We start from the raw sequence: 19,673 nt of genomic DNA, 5'->3' as shown, positions 1-19,673 counted from the left end.
GAGTTCCAGGATTTTGACCCAGCAACAGTGAAGGAAGAGCAATATATTTCCAAGTCAGGACGGTGAGTGGCTTGGAAGGGAACCTCCAGGTGGTGGTGTTCCCATCTGTCTGCTGCCCTTGCCCTTCTAGGTGGTAGTGGCCGTATGTTGGAAGGTGCTGTCTAAGGAGCCTTGATGAATTCCTGCAGTGCATCTTGTAGATGGTACACGCTGTTCTACTGTCCGTCGGTGGTGGAGGGAGTGAATGTTTGTGGATGTGGTGCCAATCAAGCAGGCTGCTTTGTTTCGGACAGTGACCAGCTTCTACAGTGTTGTAGGAGCTGCACTCATGCAGGCAAGTGGGGAGTATTCCATCACTTTCCTGACTTGTGCCTGGACAGACTTTGGGGAGTCAGGATGCAAGTTACTCAGCGCAGGATTCCTAGCCTCTGACCTGCTCTTGTAGCCACAGTATTTATATGGCTAGTCCAGTTCAGTTTCTGGTCAACGGTAACACCCAAGATGTTGATAGTGGGGGATTCAGTGATGGTAATGTCTTTGAACATCAAGGAGCGATGGTTAGATTCTCTCTTGTTGGAGATGGTCATTGCCTGACACTTGTGTGGCGCGAATGTTACTTGCCACTTGTCAGCCCAAGCCTGGATATTGTCCGGGTCTTGCTGCATTTGGACATGGACTGCCTTTGTATCTGAAGAGTCGCGAATGGTGCTGAACATTGTGCAATCATCAGCGAACATCTCCACTTCTGACCTTATGGTGGAAGGGAGGTCACTGATGAAGCAGCTGAAGAAAGTTGAGCCTAGGACACTACCCTGAGGAACTCCTGCAGTGATGTCCTGGAGCTGAGATGACTGACCTCCAACAACCACAGCCATCTTCCTTTGTGCTATGCATGACTCCAACCAGCAGAGTGTTTCCCCCCTGGTTCTCAAGTTTTGCTAGGGCTCCTTGATGCCACAATTGGTCAAATGCTGCTTTGATGTCAAGGGCAGTCACCCTCAACTCACCTCGGGAGTTCAGCTCTTTTGTCCATGTTTGAACCAAGGCTGTAATGAGGTCAGTTGCTGAGTGGCCCTGGCGGAACCCAAACTGGGCGTCAGTGAGCAGGTTATTGCTAAACAAGTGCCGCTTGATAGGTGCTTCATCAATAACTTTCCTTCCATCATAAGGTCAGAAGTGGGGATGTTCTCCGCTTGACAGCACTGTTGATGACCCCTTCCATCACTTTACTGATGATCAAAAGTAGACTAATGGGGCGCTAATTGGCCGGGTTGGATTTGTCCTGCTTTTTGTGTGCAGGACATACCTGGGCAATTTTCCACATAGCTGGGTAGATGCCAGTTTTGTAGCTGTACTGGAACAGTTTGGCGAGGGGTGTGGCAAGTTCTGGAGCACAAATCTTCAGTACTATTGCCAGAAGGTTGTCAGGGCCCATAGCATTTGGCAGTATCCAGTGCCTTCAGCTGTTTCTTGATACCACATGGAGTGAATTGAATTGGCTGAAGACTGACATCTGTGATGCTAGGGACCACTGGAGGAGGCCAAGATGGATCATCCACTTAGCACTTCTGGCTGAAGATTGGAGCAAATGCTTCAGCGTTATCTTTTGCACTAATGTGCTGGGCTCCTCCGCCTCCTCTGTCATCGAGGATGGGGATATTTGTGAAGCCACCTCCTTCAGTGAGTTGTTTAATTGTCCTCCACCACTCACGACTGGTTTTGGCAGGACTGCAAAGCTTAGATATGATCCTTTGGTTGTGGGATTGCTTAGCTCTATGCTGTTTGGCACGCAAACAGTCCTGATTTATCGCTTCACCAGGTTGACACCTCATTTTTAGGTACGCCTGGTGCTGCTCCTGGCATGTTTTCCTGCACTCTTCATTGAACCAGGGTTGTTCCCCTGGCTTGATGGGAATAGTAAAGTGGCATGAAGAAAGGTTGAAACAGGTTGGGCCTATGCTCATTGGAGTTTAGAAGAACAAACAGTGATCTTAATGAAGCATAGAAGATCCTGAGGGGACTTGATAGAGTGGATACTGGGAGAACGTTTTAACTTGTTGGGGAGGCTCGAAGTAGGGGACACAATTTAAGAATAAGAGGTGTCTATTTTAGTACAGAGATGAGGAGGTTTTTTCTTGCAGAGGGTCATTAGTCTGTGGAATTCTCTTCCCCAGACAGCGGTGGAAGCTGGGTCATTGAATTTATTCAAGGTTAAGTTAGATAGATTTTTGATAGATATGGGAGTTGAGAGTTTTGGGGGGCAGACAGGAAAGTAGAGTTGGGACCACAATCATATCAGCCATGATCTTATCAAACAGCGGAGCAGGCTGAAGGGTTGAATGGACTACACCTGCTCTAAGTCCTATGTTCCTATATTCCCTCACCCCTACGCTCCCATTTATCTTATCAAACCTCTTCATCAAATCTCCTTTAATTTTCTCTGTTTAACTGAGGAGGCCTAATTTCACTGGTTTCTCTTCATAACCAAAGCCAAAATAGAGTTTTAGTGTGAAACAAAAACAGAAAATGCTGGAAAAACTCAGCAGGCCTGACAGCATCTGTGAAGAGAGAAAAACAAAGTTAACGTTTCAAGTCCGTATGACCCTTCTTCAGAGCCTTGTATGAAACGACTTGAAACATTAACTTTGTTTTTCTCTCTCCACCGATGCTGTCAGACCTGCTGAGTTTTTCTAGCATTTTCTGTTTTTGTTTCAGATTTCCAGCATCCGCAGCATTTTGCTTTTATCTTAGAGTTTTAGTGTATTGGATGACTATAGCCACACCAATAATTTATATAGATCTAATATTACCTCCTTATTTTTGTATTCTGTACCCCTTTTATCTGACTAGACTCCCATGTAAACAGTTTTATCAACTTGCCCCCTCATTTTTGAGATTTAAGAGTGCATTCCCTTCATTGCTGATGGTATTTCCTCCAGTACCTTGCAGTGTTTTATTATACTAAAGGGGCTATATAAATGCAAGTTGTTGCTACTAAGATACAGCTTCCCAGGTAGTGGTTTCCCTTCAGTACCTTGTTCATGTACCCATTACTCGTGCATGAACATCAACAGTGAATGTTGAGAGGGAATTTGACAAGGGAGATGGAGGAAGAGAATCATAGCACTGGATAACCGTCAAAGAGGGAAACAAGGGCTAACTTTATTTCTAACCCAGAGTTAAACCTGTACAACACCCAACTGAAATTAGATAAGCCAGGGGTAGCCTGGAGCCTCCATCGTTTGTGTGGCTCAGTCCTCACCATCTTAACCTAACTAAGCCATTGGGGAAGTTCAATTCAATGACCAGATTTGATACTTCAAGCCATGGAGTCACTTATGGCACAGAACGTGGCCATCAAGCTCTTGTTGCCTCTTTATAGAGCAAAACAGTCAGTCCAATTCCCTTGCTCGCTCCCTGTAGCGCTGCAAGCTTATCTCTTTCAAGTGCCCAACCAATTTCCTTTTGAAACCATTGATCGTCTTTGCTTCCACCACCCTCATGGGCAGCAAGTTCCATGTCGTTACTACTCACTATATTAAAAAGTTCTTCCTCTCATTCTCCTGCATGTCTTGCCCCAAAATTTACATCCGTGACCCTTGGTCCTTGTACCATCAGCTGATGGGAGCAGTATTTCTTTGTCTACCTTACCTAAACCTGGCAAATTTTGGGTGTGATTTTGGAAAAATCTTATTTCATGCAAATTTTCTTAAAGTATTTCCTATTCTGGGTACGGACAGAAGGACTGCTGTTTCAAATTGAATTTTGGTTGGCTTCTATTCATTTTCAATCAAACTGAGGTCTGACAGGGACATGACTGGTAGTTGTGTCTCTATTTTTCTTCCTGAGAAATTCTCTGCACAGAAGTGGTGCGCAGTGGATGGCGAACGTTTGATGCTGATTATACAAAAAATCGGTTTTGGCGCAAGGGCCAGATGGTAGCTCTGACTGTAACATTAATCTCAGTTACCAATGTTTCTCTCTGTAGACTTAGGTTTGAACCTAATCCAAACGAAGATGTTGATTTCCTTTGCTGTCAGACAGATGCTGAGTGGCACCAAAAGATCAGTTTAAGGCATTGGCAAAGCAGCATGTTTGTAATGTTCAAAAGGAAGTTCAGGTTGGATAGATAATCATTGGAGAACTTGATTCTTGATAGCTCTGTTGCAATTTCCTCATGATTTCTATGTACATGGAATTACTGAGTTTTCTAATGCTAAGCGTAGATCGTTTTTCTTGGAGTTGAAAGTCTTTAAGAAGCTAGCAACAACAGTCTGACAGCTCCATGACCTGTACTTAACTGCCAGAGGACATTGAAATACAGCTAAGGTGCATCCAGGATTCTTGTGACTGAGATTTCCTTTTCCTCTAGACTGTGTGAATCTATATGGGGGTTACTTCACCGATTCAGCCAAGACCTGTATCTTGTGGTCTGGTGGAAGATCTAAAAAGTGAATGCCAGTATATGTTAGTAAAGACTGGAAATGGATGCATAATAATGAGTGGAAGTAAGCAATCTTCTAATTGTACATTAATGGGCAACATGTCAACAATGTACTGTGTGCTTTTCCTTTACATCTATCCCATTTTTTTGGAGCACTTGATAACCACTCTGGCACTGTGGTCCTAGGGGAAGGGGCTAATCTGTGAGGATCTGTTTTGCTATACTAAAATTGGCTATGTTTCATAGTAGAGTTTTACCGTTTCAATTGGGAGTCCGTCACCCTCTTGTGAAAAGGGGAAAAAATACAAACGTGTATTTTAACAATTTTAATTTTAACAGTTAAAAGAACAACAGTTTCTTCTTGGAGCATAGGATATATATGATAATTTATAACCTTGCCTTCCTTTTTCCTTCTGAGAAAGGCATATTAAAGTATAGACAACAAGTATGCACTTGCTCACTGTCATTGGTCACTACTTGTGAAACTTGCAGTATTGGGCAGATTGGGAGCTCTCACACCAGGACCTGTATTTATCTGGCTTTCAGCTATCAATCTTCCTTGTGCTCTTGCTGCATTGCACTATGGCCCCTCTCTCCACTGGAAACTGAGTTTATCCTCCTCTACATCTGCTCCACTGTCAAGATTGCTTGCTTCCACCTCTGCCTTTGCTTCCTCCTCCTTTGGCTGCCAAAATTCTAGTCCATGCCATCATACCCAGAAGCTCAACTTCTCAAAAAAGACTAAACTGCCTCCCTGTGGCAAAACCTCCTCCAGCTGCAAAGCATTCAAAAGATTACAGTCAACATTCACACCTTGGCACAGTCTCATATTCCCATTGCTCCCCTTTCTCAAAGCTGCTGGTGGCCATCACAAAATCCTCATGCATCCTGTCGCATTCTGCCTTGGCTCACCCTACCTTAATGGTTATTTCACATCGTATACGCTGAAAGCATTGACTGCTCTCCCAACACTGGGTTACTTCTATTGGTAGTGAAGTGTAGGGAATGAGAAGTGTTAATGTTTCAGGTCGATAACCTATTATCCAACCTGAATCATTAACTCTGTATCTCTCTCGACACATGTTGTCAGCCCTGCTGCAAATTTCATAACCTAAGTGCTTTGTTAGACCAGTTTAGAGCGCAGCTAAGAGTCAGCCACATTGATGTGAGACTTGAGTTGCAAATGAGCCACACCGGATAAGGATAGCAGGTCTCTTTCCCTGAAGGACATTAACGAACCAGCTAGATTTTTAATGACATACCTACAGCTTCACAGTCACTTTTTCTTTTAAGTTTTATTTCCAGCTTTTCTTTTTAAAAAAAAAACTAAATTTAAAATCTCAATGAACTCATTCACAGGGCTACTAAAAACTCATCTGCTTGTTGGTGCTTAATGATAGATGTGTTACTGTTTTTACAGGGGCCCAATGCTAAGCCAGTAGTCTCGTTCATTGCTGGTCTTACTGCACCGCCAGGCCGGAGAATGGGGCATGCTGGTGCCATCATTGCTGGAGGTAAAGGTGGAGCAAAGGAAAAGATTGCTGCCCTTCAGCATGCTGGTGTGATTATCAGCATGTCTCCTGCCAAGCTGGGTAGCACCATACAGAAGGTAAATATTAGTTTCAATTCTAGAATTTTTATAGAGAATGTAAAACCTGAACACTGGGTGTGTTTTTATCATCTGTAAGATTCTCCTCATGAATTCTGATCACATTGTAGACGCCTCCCTCCTCTTCAAACAATCAAAGTCTTAAGACAATCTTTGTCTTATCTATCTATCATTGACTCACACACTGTCCTAAATGGTCTTCATCTAGTCCTCAGCGCTAATTTTTCTTTATAATGGTGACGTTCTGCCTTTTTCACTCAATGACATTGAATCTAGCAGCACAGTAGGGGGGCTGCCGTTTGGCCCATCACACCTGTCCAGTTTCATGAGTTAAAGAAAAGCGTTGCCCGAAGGCAAATTAAAACTTTATCTGGCTTATTCAAATTCACAAGGAGCCTGATGGATGCCTGCTGAGTTAAACCGTTTTATTGGAAAACACCCATTCAGTCAATATCTTTACACAGTTCAGTTTCTGCTCCATAACCATTGAGCTGACTGGGTCTCTGTTTGTTTCCTGCCACATTGAATGCAGATTTTAGTGCCTAAATGTCAGCTCAGGCTCTTCATACCTGATGCTTGCTTTACAGCAAATACTTTGTCTGACCCTGCCTCTTCACTGTACAATGGGAGAGATGCAGAATTCTCATTCTTTCTTTCACCACTTTCTTTTTCTTAAAAATTGCACAGTGGAAGCCATAAAGAAGTGTTGAAAAAAGCCCAGCTTCTGGTACCATCTGTATTCTAGTTTTAATTTGTCTCCTGAAAACGCTAAAACTTATTTTTATAAAGAGATCAATCTTTTAACGATCCCAGGTATGAAAGGCTTAACATATGAGGAACGTTTTGAGGACCCTGGGTCTATACTCGATGGAGTTTAGAAGGATGAGGGGGGGATCTGATTGAAACTTACAGAATACTGAAAGGCCTGGTTAGAGTGGATGTGGGGAAGATGTTTCCATTAGTGGGAGAGACTAGGACCCGAGGGCACTGCCTCAGAGTAAAAGGAAGACCTTTTAGAACAGAGATGAGGAGAAACTTCTTTAGCAATGAATGGAATTCGTTGCCACAGAAGGCTGTGGAGGCCAGGTCATTGAGTTTATTTAAGACCGAGATAGATAGGTTCTTGATTGGTAAGGGGGACAAAGGTTACGGGGAGAAGGCGGGAGAATGAGGTTGAGAAACTTATCAGCTATGATTGAATGGCAGAGCTGACTCGATGGGCCGAATGGCCTAATTTCTGCTCCTATGTCTTATGGTCTTTTTAAAAAAAACAGCAATTCCCAGACACATTTTGCGCTCTGGCTGACTGACCTAAGCTTGGCTCCTGCCTGTTGTGCTTGACTCACTGCTTTGCTTTCCTCATCCAGCTATTGCCCATCTTACATGCCTTCCTACACAGTGTGACCAACCTCTCTCTTGTGTCACTTTTGTCAGCATGTTCCTTGTCCTGTCAGATAGCTCTGCACCTGACTATCCTCCGTGTGTCGCTTTGCACCACAGGGCTGCTGTTTTTCTCCCTCGGTGGCGGCACTCTACAAAACAGCCTGGCACACCGTGCTCTGTGATCCTTGCTGTTGGGCAGCTTGACACACTACACCTGCTGACTTGCCACTTTCCCTCCTGCACTGATCCGAGACGCGCACGTTGATAAATTCCTTCGATTAGTCAAATGAAGATGGATGCTGCTTTAACACCGAATGTTACAGCTGCTTTTAAAAAAAAACTTGGGATGCTGATGTTTTGTTTTTGCAGCTACATTGCTTCTATCTTGATCATTTCAAGGCATGTCATTTCAGGGAAACAAAATGATTTCCCTGAGACCACACCATCTTTTCAAACTGCACGCCTTTTCAATTTGTAAAGCTGCTTTTTTTAAACTGAGTTTTAATACTCTGTACTACATATTGGAATTCAAGAAATGCATGGAGCCTTTGAGCGTTTCTGATCTTTCAGTATTCTTGGAATAAAACAATTTGGTTGGAAAGGTGGAAGCTTTTTAAAAAAAGTAAATATTGTTGCTTGTTCCCGGAATGTTGCCGTTGCTGTACTTTTCGGGCCTTGGGTCACAAGCCTGGCAGGTTTGGGAAATACAAATGTCTTACTGGCTTAGTGGGTAAGTGTGCTGCTCATAGTCGCACTGTGTCACAAAGCCCCGGGTTCAGTTTCCGGTCTGTACTGATTATAGCTGAAGTACTGGCAGTACAACTGGTCATGGATGAAATAACCTAGAGCTTAATCATGCAGCCCCTATTTAAATTATTTCTGTCTCATTTTTACCCTGGCCCGCAGTTCCAAGACCATCCTGGTTAAAGGTAACAATTGACATTTTGTGACTGCAACTGTGGTACACGTTGTAACATGGAACCATAGGATTGTCAGATTTTCCTACAAAACAGTAGGGGCTACATTTTTAAAAGTAATTCATTGGCTGTGAAGCACTTGGGATTATCCCTAGGGCTTAAAAGGTGCTTTATAAGAATGCAGGTCTTTTTTTCCTTGACATCACTGTCAAAAAGTTTGTTTCTGTTATGGTTTGCCATGACATCCATCTTAGCACAGTGTACAAAATGGCAGTCAAGATTGGCAGTATTTCATTTGTTTCGTGAAGTCCCACTACAGCTTGTGGTTGGCTGCATACAAACCTAGTCTACTCATTGGAGTGAATCAGTAGCTTATGTTGTTTCCTTTTAACAAATAATTATTTTTAGTATTGGCATAATATGTTGGATTTATAGATGGAATGGTGCTTTGGTTCATGGAGACTCTGCTCGTTAGATTTTCTTAAAAATATATTTTCACAAGGGATTACTAGACATTCGCATGATGAAATCACAGGTAGAATAACAGGCACAGTGAGACTCACTAACCTATCCTGACTGTACCTTCAATGCTGTGCAGAATTTCTTCCAGAAATTTTGACTTGCCTTGTTGCTTTTATGCTTTCCTCAGTAGATGGAGTCTGTAGGTACAGTAATACAAAAAATGTGAATTCAAGTCCCACCAAGACAGGTTGAGAATTTACTTTCTGCATTTATAAAGTAAATTTTAAAAAAGCTGGTATCAATGCTAGCGACCATGAAACTGTCAGGTTGTCATTTTAAACAACTGTTTCGCGAATGTCCTCGTAGGTCTGGAAACCTGCCATTCGCTGGTCTTTCCTTGGGACAGCATGGTTGGCTGACAATTTCCCTCTGAAGTGGCCTAGCAATCAACTGAGCTGTTTGAATGCAGTTAGGGATAGACAATAAATACTGTCCTTGTTATGCCGCTCAAAGCCTGAGATGAATCTTGAAAAAAATCAAAGCCTTCAATGAGTTGGAACATTCTGGAAGAATTTCCCCACAGCTAGCCTTAGCCAGCGTCAGCCATGGCCCAGTTGGTAATACTCTCGCCTCAGGCAGCTGGTTGTGAGTTTAAGTCCTGCTGTAGGACATGAGCACAAAAATCAAGGCAGACACTCCAGTGTAGTACAGAGGGAGTGTTGCATTGTTGGAGGCGCTGTCTTTCAGATGTGATGTCCCTTTCGGTATAGAATTAATAATCACTTGGAAAAATATGGGTTGATTAGGAAAAGCTAGCATGGTTTTCTTAAGGAAAAATCAGGTTTAACTAGCTTGCTGGTGATTTTTGAAGAGGTAACAGTTAGGATTGATGAGAGTGATGCTGTTGATGTAGTTGTCCGTGAACTTCCAGAAGGCATTTGATACAATGCCTCACAGCAGACTTGTGAGAAAAGTTATAGTTCATGGATTAAAAGGGACAGTAGTAACGTGGATACAAAATTGGCTGAGTAATAGGAAACAGTGAGTAGTGGCTAATAGATTTTTTTCAGGCTGGAGTAAGGTTCGTAGTGGAGTTGCCCAGTTATTGGTATTGGGACGCTTGCTTTTCCTGACATATATTAATGATCTTGGTGAGCAGGAGACAGTTTCAGAGTTTGCGGATAATGCAAAGCTTGAAGCATGTAAACTGCGAGGACAGTGTAGAACTTCAAATAATGTAGACAAGTTGGTGGAGTGGGAAGATAAGTGGCAGATGAAGTTCAATGCAGAGAAGTGTGAGGTGATTCATTTTGGTAGGAGGAACATGGAGAGACAATATAAAATAAGGGCTACAATTACTAAGGGTGTGCAGGAGCAGAGGGACATGGTGTATATGTGCATAAATCATTTAAAGGTGGCAGGACAGGTGGAGGGAGCAGTTAATAAAACATATGGTATCCTGGGCTTTATTAATAAAGTACAAGAGCAAAGAGATTATGCTGAACTTGTACAGGACACTTGTTAGACCTCAGCTGGAGTATTGTATACAGTTCTGAACGCCATACTTTAGGAAGGATGTGAATGCATTGGAGAGAGTGCAGAAGAGGTTTTCAAGAATGTTCCAGGGATGAGAAACTTCAGTTATGACGATAGATTGGAGAAGTTGGATAGTTATCCTTGGAGAGGAGAAGATTAAGAGAAGATTTGATAGAGGTGTTCAAAATTATGAGGGAGCTGGACAGAGTAGATAGGGAGAAACTGTTCCTGCTCGTAAAAGGATCGAGAATGAGAAGGCACAGATTTAAAGTGATTTGCAAAAGAAGCAGATGTGATGTGAGAAAAATCTTCTTCACATGGCGAGTGGTTCAAGTTTGGAATGCAGTACCTGGAGTGTGGTGGAGGCAGGTTCAATCGAGGCACTCGAGGGCATTATATGGTTGTTTCTATTTAAATAATGTGCAGGGTTATGGGAAAAATGCAGGAGAACGGCACCGAGTCATAATGCTCGTTTGGAGAGACGATGGGCTGCATGGTCGCCTCCTGCACCATAACAGTCCTGTGATTTGCGCTGTCAGGTGGATGTAAAAGATCCCATGGCATCATTTTGAAGGAGAGCAGGGGAGCTATCCCTGGTCAATATTTATCCCTCAATCAACATCACAACTCTTGGGCACACTACAACAGTTCAAGGCCCAACACCAGCTCAACACCATCTTCTCAAGTGCAGTTAGGCATGGTCAATAAATGCTGGCCTAGCCAGCGATGCCCACAGCCTGGAAATAAATGAATAAAAAAAATAAACACAGCCCCAAAATATTGTTCAAAATTGCATAACCAAAAAGGCTCTTGATTTGCTGTTGCTGTAAAGAATTGGCTATGATGACAATGGTACTAAGTGTGAATGCTTATAATTGCCACCAAGTGGCAGCAAAACACAGTTTATCTGAGTTTCCTTGTCTTCTATGGTTATGATAAGGCCAACTCTGAAGACACAAGGTTAAGGTAAGCATGAAACTTGATGATAGAACCCCTTGTCCTCACTTTTCACCCTACCAACCTCCACATTCAAAGGATCAGCCTCCGCCATTTCCGCCAACTCCAACATGATGGCACCACCAAACACATCCCCCCGCCCCCCCGCCCCCCCCCCCCCCCCCCCCCCACCTAGCATTCCATCAGGACTGTTTCCTTCGTGACACCCTGGTCCACTCCTACATCACCCCCAACTCCTCATCCCTTTCCCAAGGCACCTTCCCATGCAATCACAGAAGATGCAACACCTGCCCCTTTACCTCCCCCCCCTTTACTGTCCATGGCCCCAAACAGTCCTTTCAAGTGAAGCAGCATTTCACCTCCTTCAATTTGACCTACTGTATTCGCTGCTCCCAATCTGGTCTTCTCCAAATTGGGGAGACTCAATGCAGACTTGGTGACCGCTTTGCGGAACACCTTCGGTCTGTAAGCATGACCCAGACCTTCCTGTCGCTTGCCATTTCAACACACCATCCTGCTCTCATGCCCACATGTCCGTCTTTGGCCTGCTGCAATGTTCCAGTGAAGCCCAACGCAAACTGGAGGAACAGCACCTCATCTTCTGATTAGGCACTTTACAGCGTTCTGGACTTAATATTGAGTTCAACAACTTCAGACCATGAACTCTCTCGTCCATCTTTACCCCTTTTTCATCCAAGTTTTTAATTTTAATTTTTATTTGTTTATTCATTTTTAAAAATATTTTATTTTTAGTTTTTTAATTATTTATATATCTAATTTTTTTAAAAATCCTTTTTCCCCCAAACCCCGCCCCCCCCACAGGACCATCCCTCACTTGTTTTTATGTTATGCTTTCACAGAGCGCTGACCCTTGTTCTTCTACCAACACATACCACTATCTTACCTTTTTTGCCACTATTAGCACCTTCTTTAGTCTTTAATGCTACCATTAACACCCGCTTTGTCTTTTGTCCATGACCTCTTTGTCAATCTCTCCTGAACTCCCACCCATCCCTGACCTTCTATTTTGCTCCACTAGCTCCACCCCCTCTTAATCAGTATGATATCCAACACATTTCTACTTCTTTTTAGGTCTGAAGAAATCATATGGACTTAAAACATTGACCCTGTTTCTGTCTCCACACTTGCTGCCAGACCTGCTGAGTTTTTCGAGCATTTTCTGTTTTTATATTATATATGAAACTTGATGAATTGACTATCTGATTACGATTTATGTGCCTATAAAAGACCAGGAAATAGTGATTATTAGCTACAAGCTTTTAGCCTTTGTCCTGCACAGTTGTCTTGTCCAACACAACCTTCTATTTCTTTGACTTCTTGTTATCAACTGAATTGCATAGAGTTAGATATATGTGAGTGTGTGTCACCATTTGCTAATATACTGATGCTTTTAATTCTGCACTGCACTGCTCCATATTTCTGAAAGGAAAGTACTTGCATTTCCATAGTGCCTTCTTTGACCTCTGGAAGTCCCAAAATACATTGCAGCCAATGAAGTACTTTTGAAGTGTAGTCATTGTTGTAAATGAGGGAAATGCCGCAGTCAGTTTATATAGCAAGATCCCATGAACAGTTAGAGTTACGTGACCAGATAATCTGTTTTAATAGTGTTGGTTTAAGGATGAATGTTGGCCAGGGCATGAGAGAACTCCCCTCTTCTTCTGAATAGTGCCATTGGACCTTTTAATCCCCCTGGCAGGACAGACGGCTTCAGTTTAACATTTAAATCTGAATTCTGAATCTCTTTCTCATTGGAAAGAGATCACCTCTTAAGTCTGAACTAAGTTCCTCTTTTTCTACGATCTTCTCAGAGGCTACTACCACTAGCTAAGGCTGACATCTACTTTTTAAGAATGCCACCTTGTATCTGTCAGCCAAGCTGGGCTGATACTGAGTTCTATTCTCACCGTTAGTTCAGTGAGCATATCTCCCAACTCTCAGGGTATTGCTTATAACAGTAGTGTTTCTGGATAGTGTATGGTGGTGTTTTCAATGCTAGATTTTTGTTCAGGAGAGAGGCTGCAATAATGTGCTTTTTTAAATATATATTGTGGTGGAATGTTCCAATTAATGGACTGAATAGTTGGGCTGAATGGCCTCTTTTTTCTGCTACATATTCTTTATTTAAAAAGCATGGAAGGAAGAAAACTAGCTGAGAAGAAAGAAAAAATTCAGAATGGGACAAGGGCAGTGAATTCTGCATTTTTATATATATGTTACATATATGTTGAGAAATCCAGGCCACAGTACTGAGCACCACTAAGGTTGGAAGGGGTAGGAGAGAAGGCAGGAAAAATGAATCTTAGTTTGCTCCTTTTTGCAAATAATGCGCATAACTTGCAATAAAGTTTTATTTTAGCATTCAGCAAAGTACTTTAAATAAGATATCTGTACTGACTGTTGCTCTCCTACAGTTCCTTTTACTACCTTGCCTGGGGGAATAACAGCCAAAAAAGAATATGCCACTGCATCAGGATGAAGGACAGAAAAGTATTTGTGAATGGACTAGAATTTATTAATTACTATAGGTAGGCAGCAATAATTGTTTTGTATATGTATTGATATACATTTTAAATTGTTGGGAGACCAGGGTAAAGGTGAAAGAATAACTTTGTTGAAAGAGGAATTTAATTATTTTGATAAAAGTCTTCCAGATTATTTTTTGCAGTAGTACTGTTCAGTTCTCAGAAGCTAGTTGTATTATGTGGGAGAGTTATTTATGAATAATGTTTTGGCAACACCTTTAAGTGAAGTATTTAAGAGCTTAGGATCCATGTTCCACAGTTGTTCTCAGAGCCTTTCACTGCCTCACTTTAACGCTCGTTTTCATTCATGAACCCTGACGTGGAGTTGTCAGCAAGCTATTCAACTGTAAAAAGTCACAACTAAGTCCAGTCTAATCGTGACTCAACATGCACATTCATCTCAGGAAAGATTGGCAGATAGTGATCAGGAGCAGGGACGTTGGCCAACTTCTCTTTCCGTAAGATCCCCTCTTCTTTTACTCTGCAACCCCTCTCCCTAATCCAAGAACACCTGACGGGTTAGCATGTAGATTAAAAAGGAAAAAATGCAAGTTGCTGGAAATCTGTAATGTAAAAAGACACTGCTGGAAACACGTAGGTCAGTAAGCAGCTATAAGAAAGTCGGGTTATGATATTTCAGTGATTTAAAGCATATTCTTTTTGTTTCTTGCCAATTGCCTTGACTAAGATTTGAAAGTTTACAATAGGCAATAAATTTTCTGATCTCTTCAGTAAATTGGTTAAAGTTACTAACTAGCTTTAAGAATTGAGCAGTTAGTAACATATTTCACTATTTAATTTCCAATAGTCTGTTTAAGTAAAAAAAAAACCTGTTTCCCATAAAATTAGTAATATTTTCAACCAACATTTTCCAAAGGACGGAATAAGTTTTGTGCCTCAAGATGCGTGAAATATTTTATTTATACTGCTGCTTCTAGCCTTATAATTCCATCTGCCTTCGGTTTCTCCTCTCCACACCCCTTTGGCTAAAATGTTGAGCTAGCAGGCGTTCTGCTGAAAACCCTGCTGATGTGATAAATCCAGCGGTTCAGGTGCATTGCCTGGTCTTCACCCATCCCATGGAGAAATGCCAAGCCTTCTCAGCACCTTCCTGAAGCAGGTCAACCAATGCTGAACAAGCATCATGCCGACTTATGTTCTATCATTACCAGCCTGCTGAGCAGCATATATTCCTGTGATGCTCAATGTATTTCCTGGCACTCTGTCTCATCACTTTGATGAATGTCTTTTATTAGAGGTGTGCATGCGTGTTTTTTTTTTCATTGATGATCTATATATCATACCCTCACTGCTCCCCTACCCTGATACTAATTTTCAGTTGCTGTGATGCACTTATGACCAAGCTGGGTCTGCCTTCCTTAAAACAGCAGGAACAGCCCCCATTTCAGCTGTCAGCCAAACTTGGCCAACAACAGCAGCTTGCATTTAGGTAGCATCTTTAACACAGTAAAATGTCCTAAGGTGCTTCACGGGGAGTGGCATTGGACAAAATGTGACACTGAGCCACTCGATAAGACATGAAGACAGGATGGATAGATTTTGAGGAGTGTCTTGAAGGGAGAGAGGTGGAGAGGTTTAGGGAGTGACTTACTGAGCTTAAGGGCAGCTGAAGACACAGAGGTCAGTTGTGGAGTAAAGATGTGTGTGGATGCACAAGAGGCTGGACTCGCAGTGTCAGGTTGCAGATCAAGGAAGGGTGATGGAGTTAATAAATGTGATGCTGCATTCTGCTTGCAGTTCAAAACTCTTAACAGCAAAATAGATTTTTTTTAAATTATGTTACAAAGAGAAATAATTTTTGATTGAGGAAATAGTTTTGAGAGCGACTGAGTGACAGAGTGGGATTCAAACTTAATATTTTAAATCCATATTCAATAGGTTAAGGGGAGACTAGTTCAAAACAATAAAAGGCATATTTAGGACTGATTAGGAGGGTTTTATTCACACAGAGTAATCAATGCATTGAGTGGATGGAGTATGGAGTTAAAAACCCTGGAATCATTTCCAAACCAATTGAATGTCGTAATGGGAGGACTTTAGGTCATTCTGCTTGGAAAACCCAGGATTGGAAAAATGACTTTCTTTACCTGTTTGATTATTTGGTGGATGATCAGAAATCTTTCATGGTGGTATTTACTACACTACAGAAAGAAGAAATGTTACAGAGTACTATCGCTGTAGTTTTCATTGAATAAAAAACGCCCATTTTTAAAAAAAAAACACTTGGAGCTTGGAATTTGAATCTGCTTTTGATAAGTGATATGTGTGGCACTCTGATTATCTTTACCTCTTTTTCAGGAGTTTGAGAAGAGGAAGCTGCTGTAAATATCCTACAAAAATGCTCTTGATAACAAGAAAAAGAAGCTTCTTGCACAATTCAGTGCCTCGATCGTCCATCTCACTTTCAATCACCTGGATGAAATGACTGAATCTGTGTTAAAACAGAACAGAGCCATATACATATGTTTTGTCTATTTTGTCTGAATCTGTGAACTAGATGAATCACCCTCATGGAAAATAAATAGTTTAAAAACCAAATTAACTTGTGTGTTTATCTTTTGTTGGCGTAAAACATTTTTTAGGGACTGGAAATTAAATAGTCCCACTTGTTCACACATCAGCCCCTCACTCACCTCAAAATCCCTCAATTTTTCCTGTACAGAATTGCATGTTTTTGATATCAATAGTTGGTACCCTCTACTTCGGTGAACTTCATTTGTTCCACAGCCTTATTCCTTATTATCAGGAGATCAAAGATTGACCCTGCCAACTAGAAAGGCTGGCTCTACTTAAAGTTGACGGGTCACCAGGACCAGATCAAATGCTTCTGAAGACACTGAGGGAAGTAAGAGTGGAAATTATGGAGGCAGTGGACATAATCTTCCAATCCTTCACAGATACAGGGGTGGTGCCAGAGGACTGGAGAATTGCAAATGTTACATCCTTGCTCAAAAAAGCATGCAAGTATAAGCCCAGCCAAGTAATTTGAGCTCAGAGGTGGGAAAGCTTTTGGAAACGATAATCTGGAACAAATTGAAAGTCACTTGGATAAATGTAGGTTAATTAAAGCAAATAGGCAGATTTGTTAATGGCAAATATGTTTAACTAACTTATTTGAGTTTTTTGGTGAGGTAACAGAGGGTTGCGGTGGGCAATGCGGTTGATGTGGAGTACTAACAGGTGTTTGGTAATGTGCCACATCACAGAATTGTTGCGGCACAGGAGGCCACTCAGCTCATTGTGTCTGCAAGCGCTTTGAATGAACAACTCACCTCGTGCTATTGTCCCATCTTTTCCCTGTCACCCTGCACATTCTTTTCAGATAACAGTCTAATTCTCACTTGAATACTTGGATCGAACCTGCCTCCGCACACTCTTAGGCAATGCACTCCAGCCCTTAACTATTTGCTTCCTAAAAAAGTTTTTCCTCATGTTGCTTTTGCTTGTTTAGCCAATTACTTTAAATATGTGCCCCTTCGTTCTTGATTCTTTCATGAGTGAGAACAGTTTCTCCTTATCTACTCTGACCAAACCCCTCATGATTTTTATACCTCTATTACATTGTCATCTAGGGAGCTCTGGATTTGTTTGTCCTATCTTTCCTCTTGGAGGGAATATAACTTGACTGTGCTTGAACTATTTCTTTGAAGGTAGCTGTTACAGATAGGAGGGGACGGGGTGGGGGTGGGTTAATTTAAACAACACTAATTGCTCCTCTTACTACCTGTCTGTAAACAAAGATGTTTTGATTTGTTTCCCCCTTTATAAGCGGAGGTGTATTTCCCAACCCTTTGGTTTTTGTGTGATCCAATTTTCTAATGATCATCCCACAGCAAACTTGACATAGGATGAACTAAAGGGTTAGTTTAATGCACAATTCAAACTGCAAAAGGAGGGTTGCCTCCACACTCAGTAAAGAGTAATAGAGAAAAGATGGTTTCACAGTGCAGAGAGCACAGAGAAACTAAAACAAAATCAGAATTACCTGGAAAAACTCAGCAGGTCTGGCAGCATCGGCGGAGAAGAAAAGAGTTGATGTTTCGAGTCCTCACGAACCTTCAGCAGAACTGGGTGAATCCAAGGAGAGGGGTGAAATATAAGCTGGTTTAAGTTGGGGGGTTGGGTGGGTGGTGTTGGGTGGTGGGGGGGGAGAGAAGTGGAGGTGGGTGGTGTGGTTGTAGGGACAAGCAAGCAGTGATAGGAGCAGATAATCAAAAGATGTCACAGACAAAAGAACACAGGTGTTGAAGTTGGTGATATTATTTAAACGAATGTGCTAATTAAGAATGGATGGTAGGGCGCTCAAGGTATAGCTCTAGTGGGGGTGGGGGGGGCATAAAAGATATAAAAATAATGGAAATAGGTGGGAAAAGAAAAATCTATATAAATTATTGGAAAAAACAAAAGGAAGGGTGAAGAAACAGAAAGGGGGTGGGGATGGAGGAGGGAGGTCAAGATCTAAAGTTGTTGAATTCAATATTCAGTCCGGAAGGCTGTAAGGTGCCTAGTCGGAAGATGAGGTGTTGTTTCTCCAGTTTGCGTTGGGCTTCACTGAAACAATGCAGCAAGCCAAGGACAGACATGTGGGCAAGAGAGCAGGGTGGAGTGTTAAAATGGCAAGCGACAGGGAGGTTTGGGTCATTCTTGCGGACAGACTGCAAGCCCAACGCAAACTTGCTGGAGGAACAGCACCTCATCTTCCGACTTTACAGCCTTCCGGACTGAATATTGAATTCAACAACTTTAGATCTTGACCTCCCTCCTCCATCCCCACCCCCTTTCTGTTTCTTCCCCCTTCCTTTTGTTTTTTCCAATAATTTATATAGATTTTTCTTTTCCCATCTATTTCCATTATTTTTAAATCTTTTATGCCCCCCCCACCCCCACTAGAGCTCTACCTTGAGTGCCCTACCATCCATTATTAATTAGCACATTCCTTTAGATAATATCACGAACTTCAACACCTCTGTGTTCTTTTGTCTGTGACATCTTTTGATTATCTGCTCCTATCACTGCTTGCTTGTCCTTACAACCACACCACCCCCCTCCACTTCTCTCCCCTCACCCAACTACCCCCACCCCACCCCACCTTAAACCAGCTTATATTTCACCCCTCTCCTTGGATTCACCCAGTTCTGCTGAAGGGTCATGAGGACTCGAAACGTCAACTCTTTTCTTCTCCGCCGATGCTGCCAGACCTGCTGAGTTTTTCCAGGTAATTCTGTTTTTGTTTTGGATTTCCAGCATCCGCAGTTTTTTGTTTTTATCACAGAGAAACTTAAGTATTGGTTCATGTGAGTTCCAGAGTCCAGAATTAAAGTCCAATGAGGTATTCCTTCACGGAGGTTGGTGTGTTTAAAACCCTGATGCTAGTTAATTCACTTCTCGAGTGGTGTTGACTTAATACGATAAGATAGGCATGCAGAGTTGAATCAGTCTTGTAGGTGATGGTACACAATTTCCAGCAATCCAGATGGGGGGCCAGGAATTCTAGCTGGTCAGAGTTCCTTCTTTGTGAGGTTGCAAGTTAGATTGTAAGCAGGCAGCTTTTCTGTTCAGCAAAGCATAATTACTTGCTTCACAAGCCAGAGGCCCATGTCACATGACTCGCACCTCTCCACCATCTTTGACAAAGGACGCATATCCATCGTCTGGATTCCAAAGACTGTTTAATTTGTCAGCCATTAGGAATTGAAAGGAAGGTTGGGGGGCATTTTTCTTGGCAGACAATCCATCTCCTTCTGGCCAGCCTGGGTTACTAAATGCAGATAGCCTTTGTGTAGCTCTCTTTGAAGTTT

General features: G+C 42.1%; 1 protein-coding gene across 3 annotated transcripts in view; it reads left to right on the top strand.

Moving 5' to 3' along the window:
• The window catches only part of suclg1 (succinate-CoA ligase GDP/ADP-forming subunit alph), a 65,416-nt gene extending 49,003 nt beyond the window's left edge, over positions 1–16,413 (top strand). For all 3 annotated transcript variants that reach the window (XM_041196206.1, XM_041196193.1, XM_041196199.1), the window contains 2 exons: positions 5,865–6,053; positions 16,174–16,413. In XM_041196206.1, coding sequence (XP_041052140.1) covers positions 5,865–6,053; positions 16,174–16,200 — 216 coding nt within the window. In that variant the 3' untranslated portion in view covers positions 16,201–16,413. The remainder of the gene's footprint in view (positions 1–5,864; positions 6,054–16,173) is intronic.
• The last annotated feature ends 3,260 nt before the right edge of the window (positions 16,414–19,673 follow it).

This window comes from Carcharodon carcharias, chromosome 1, assembly GCF_017639515.1.
Source record: "Carcharodon carcharias isolate sCarCar2 chromosome 1, sCarCar2.pri, whole genome shotgun sequence".
NCBI lineage: Eukaryota > Metazoa > Chordata > Chondrichthyes > Lamniformes > Lamnidae > Carcharodon > Carcharodon carcharias.
Note: the sequence above shows the minus strand (reverse complement) of the source record. Positions and strands in the feature narration are given on the sequence as shown.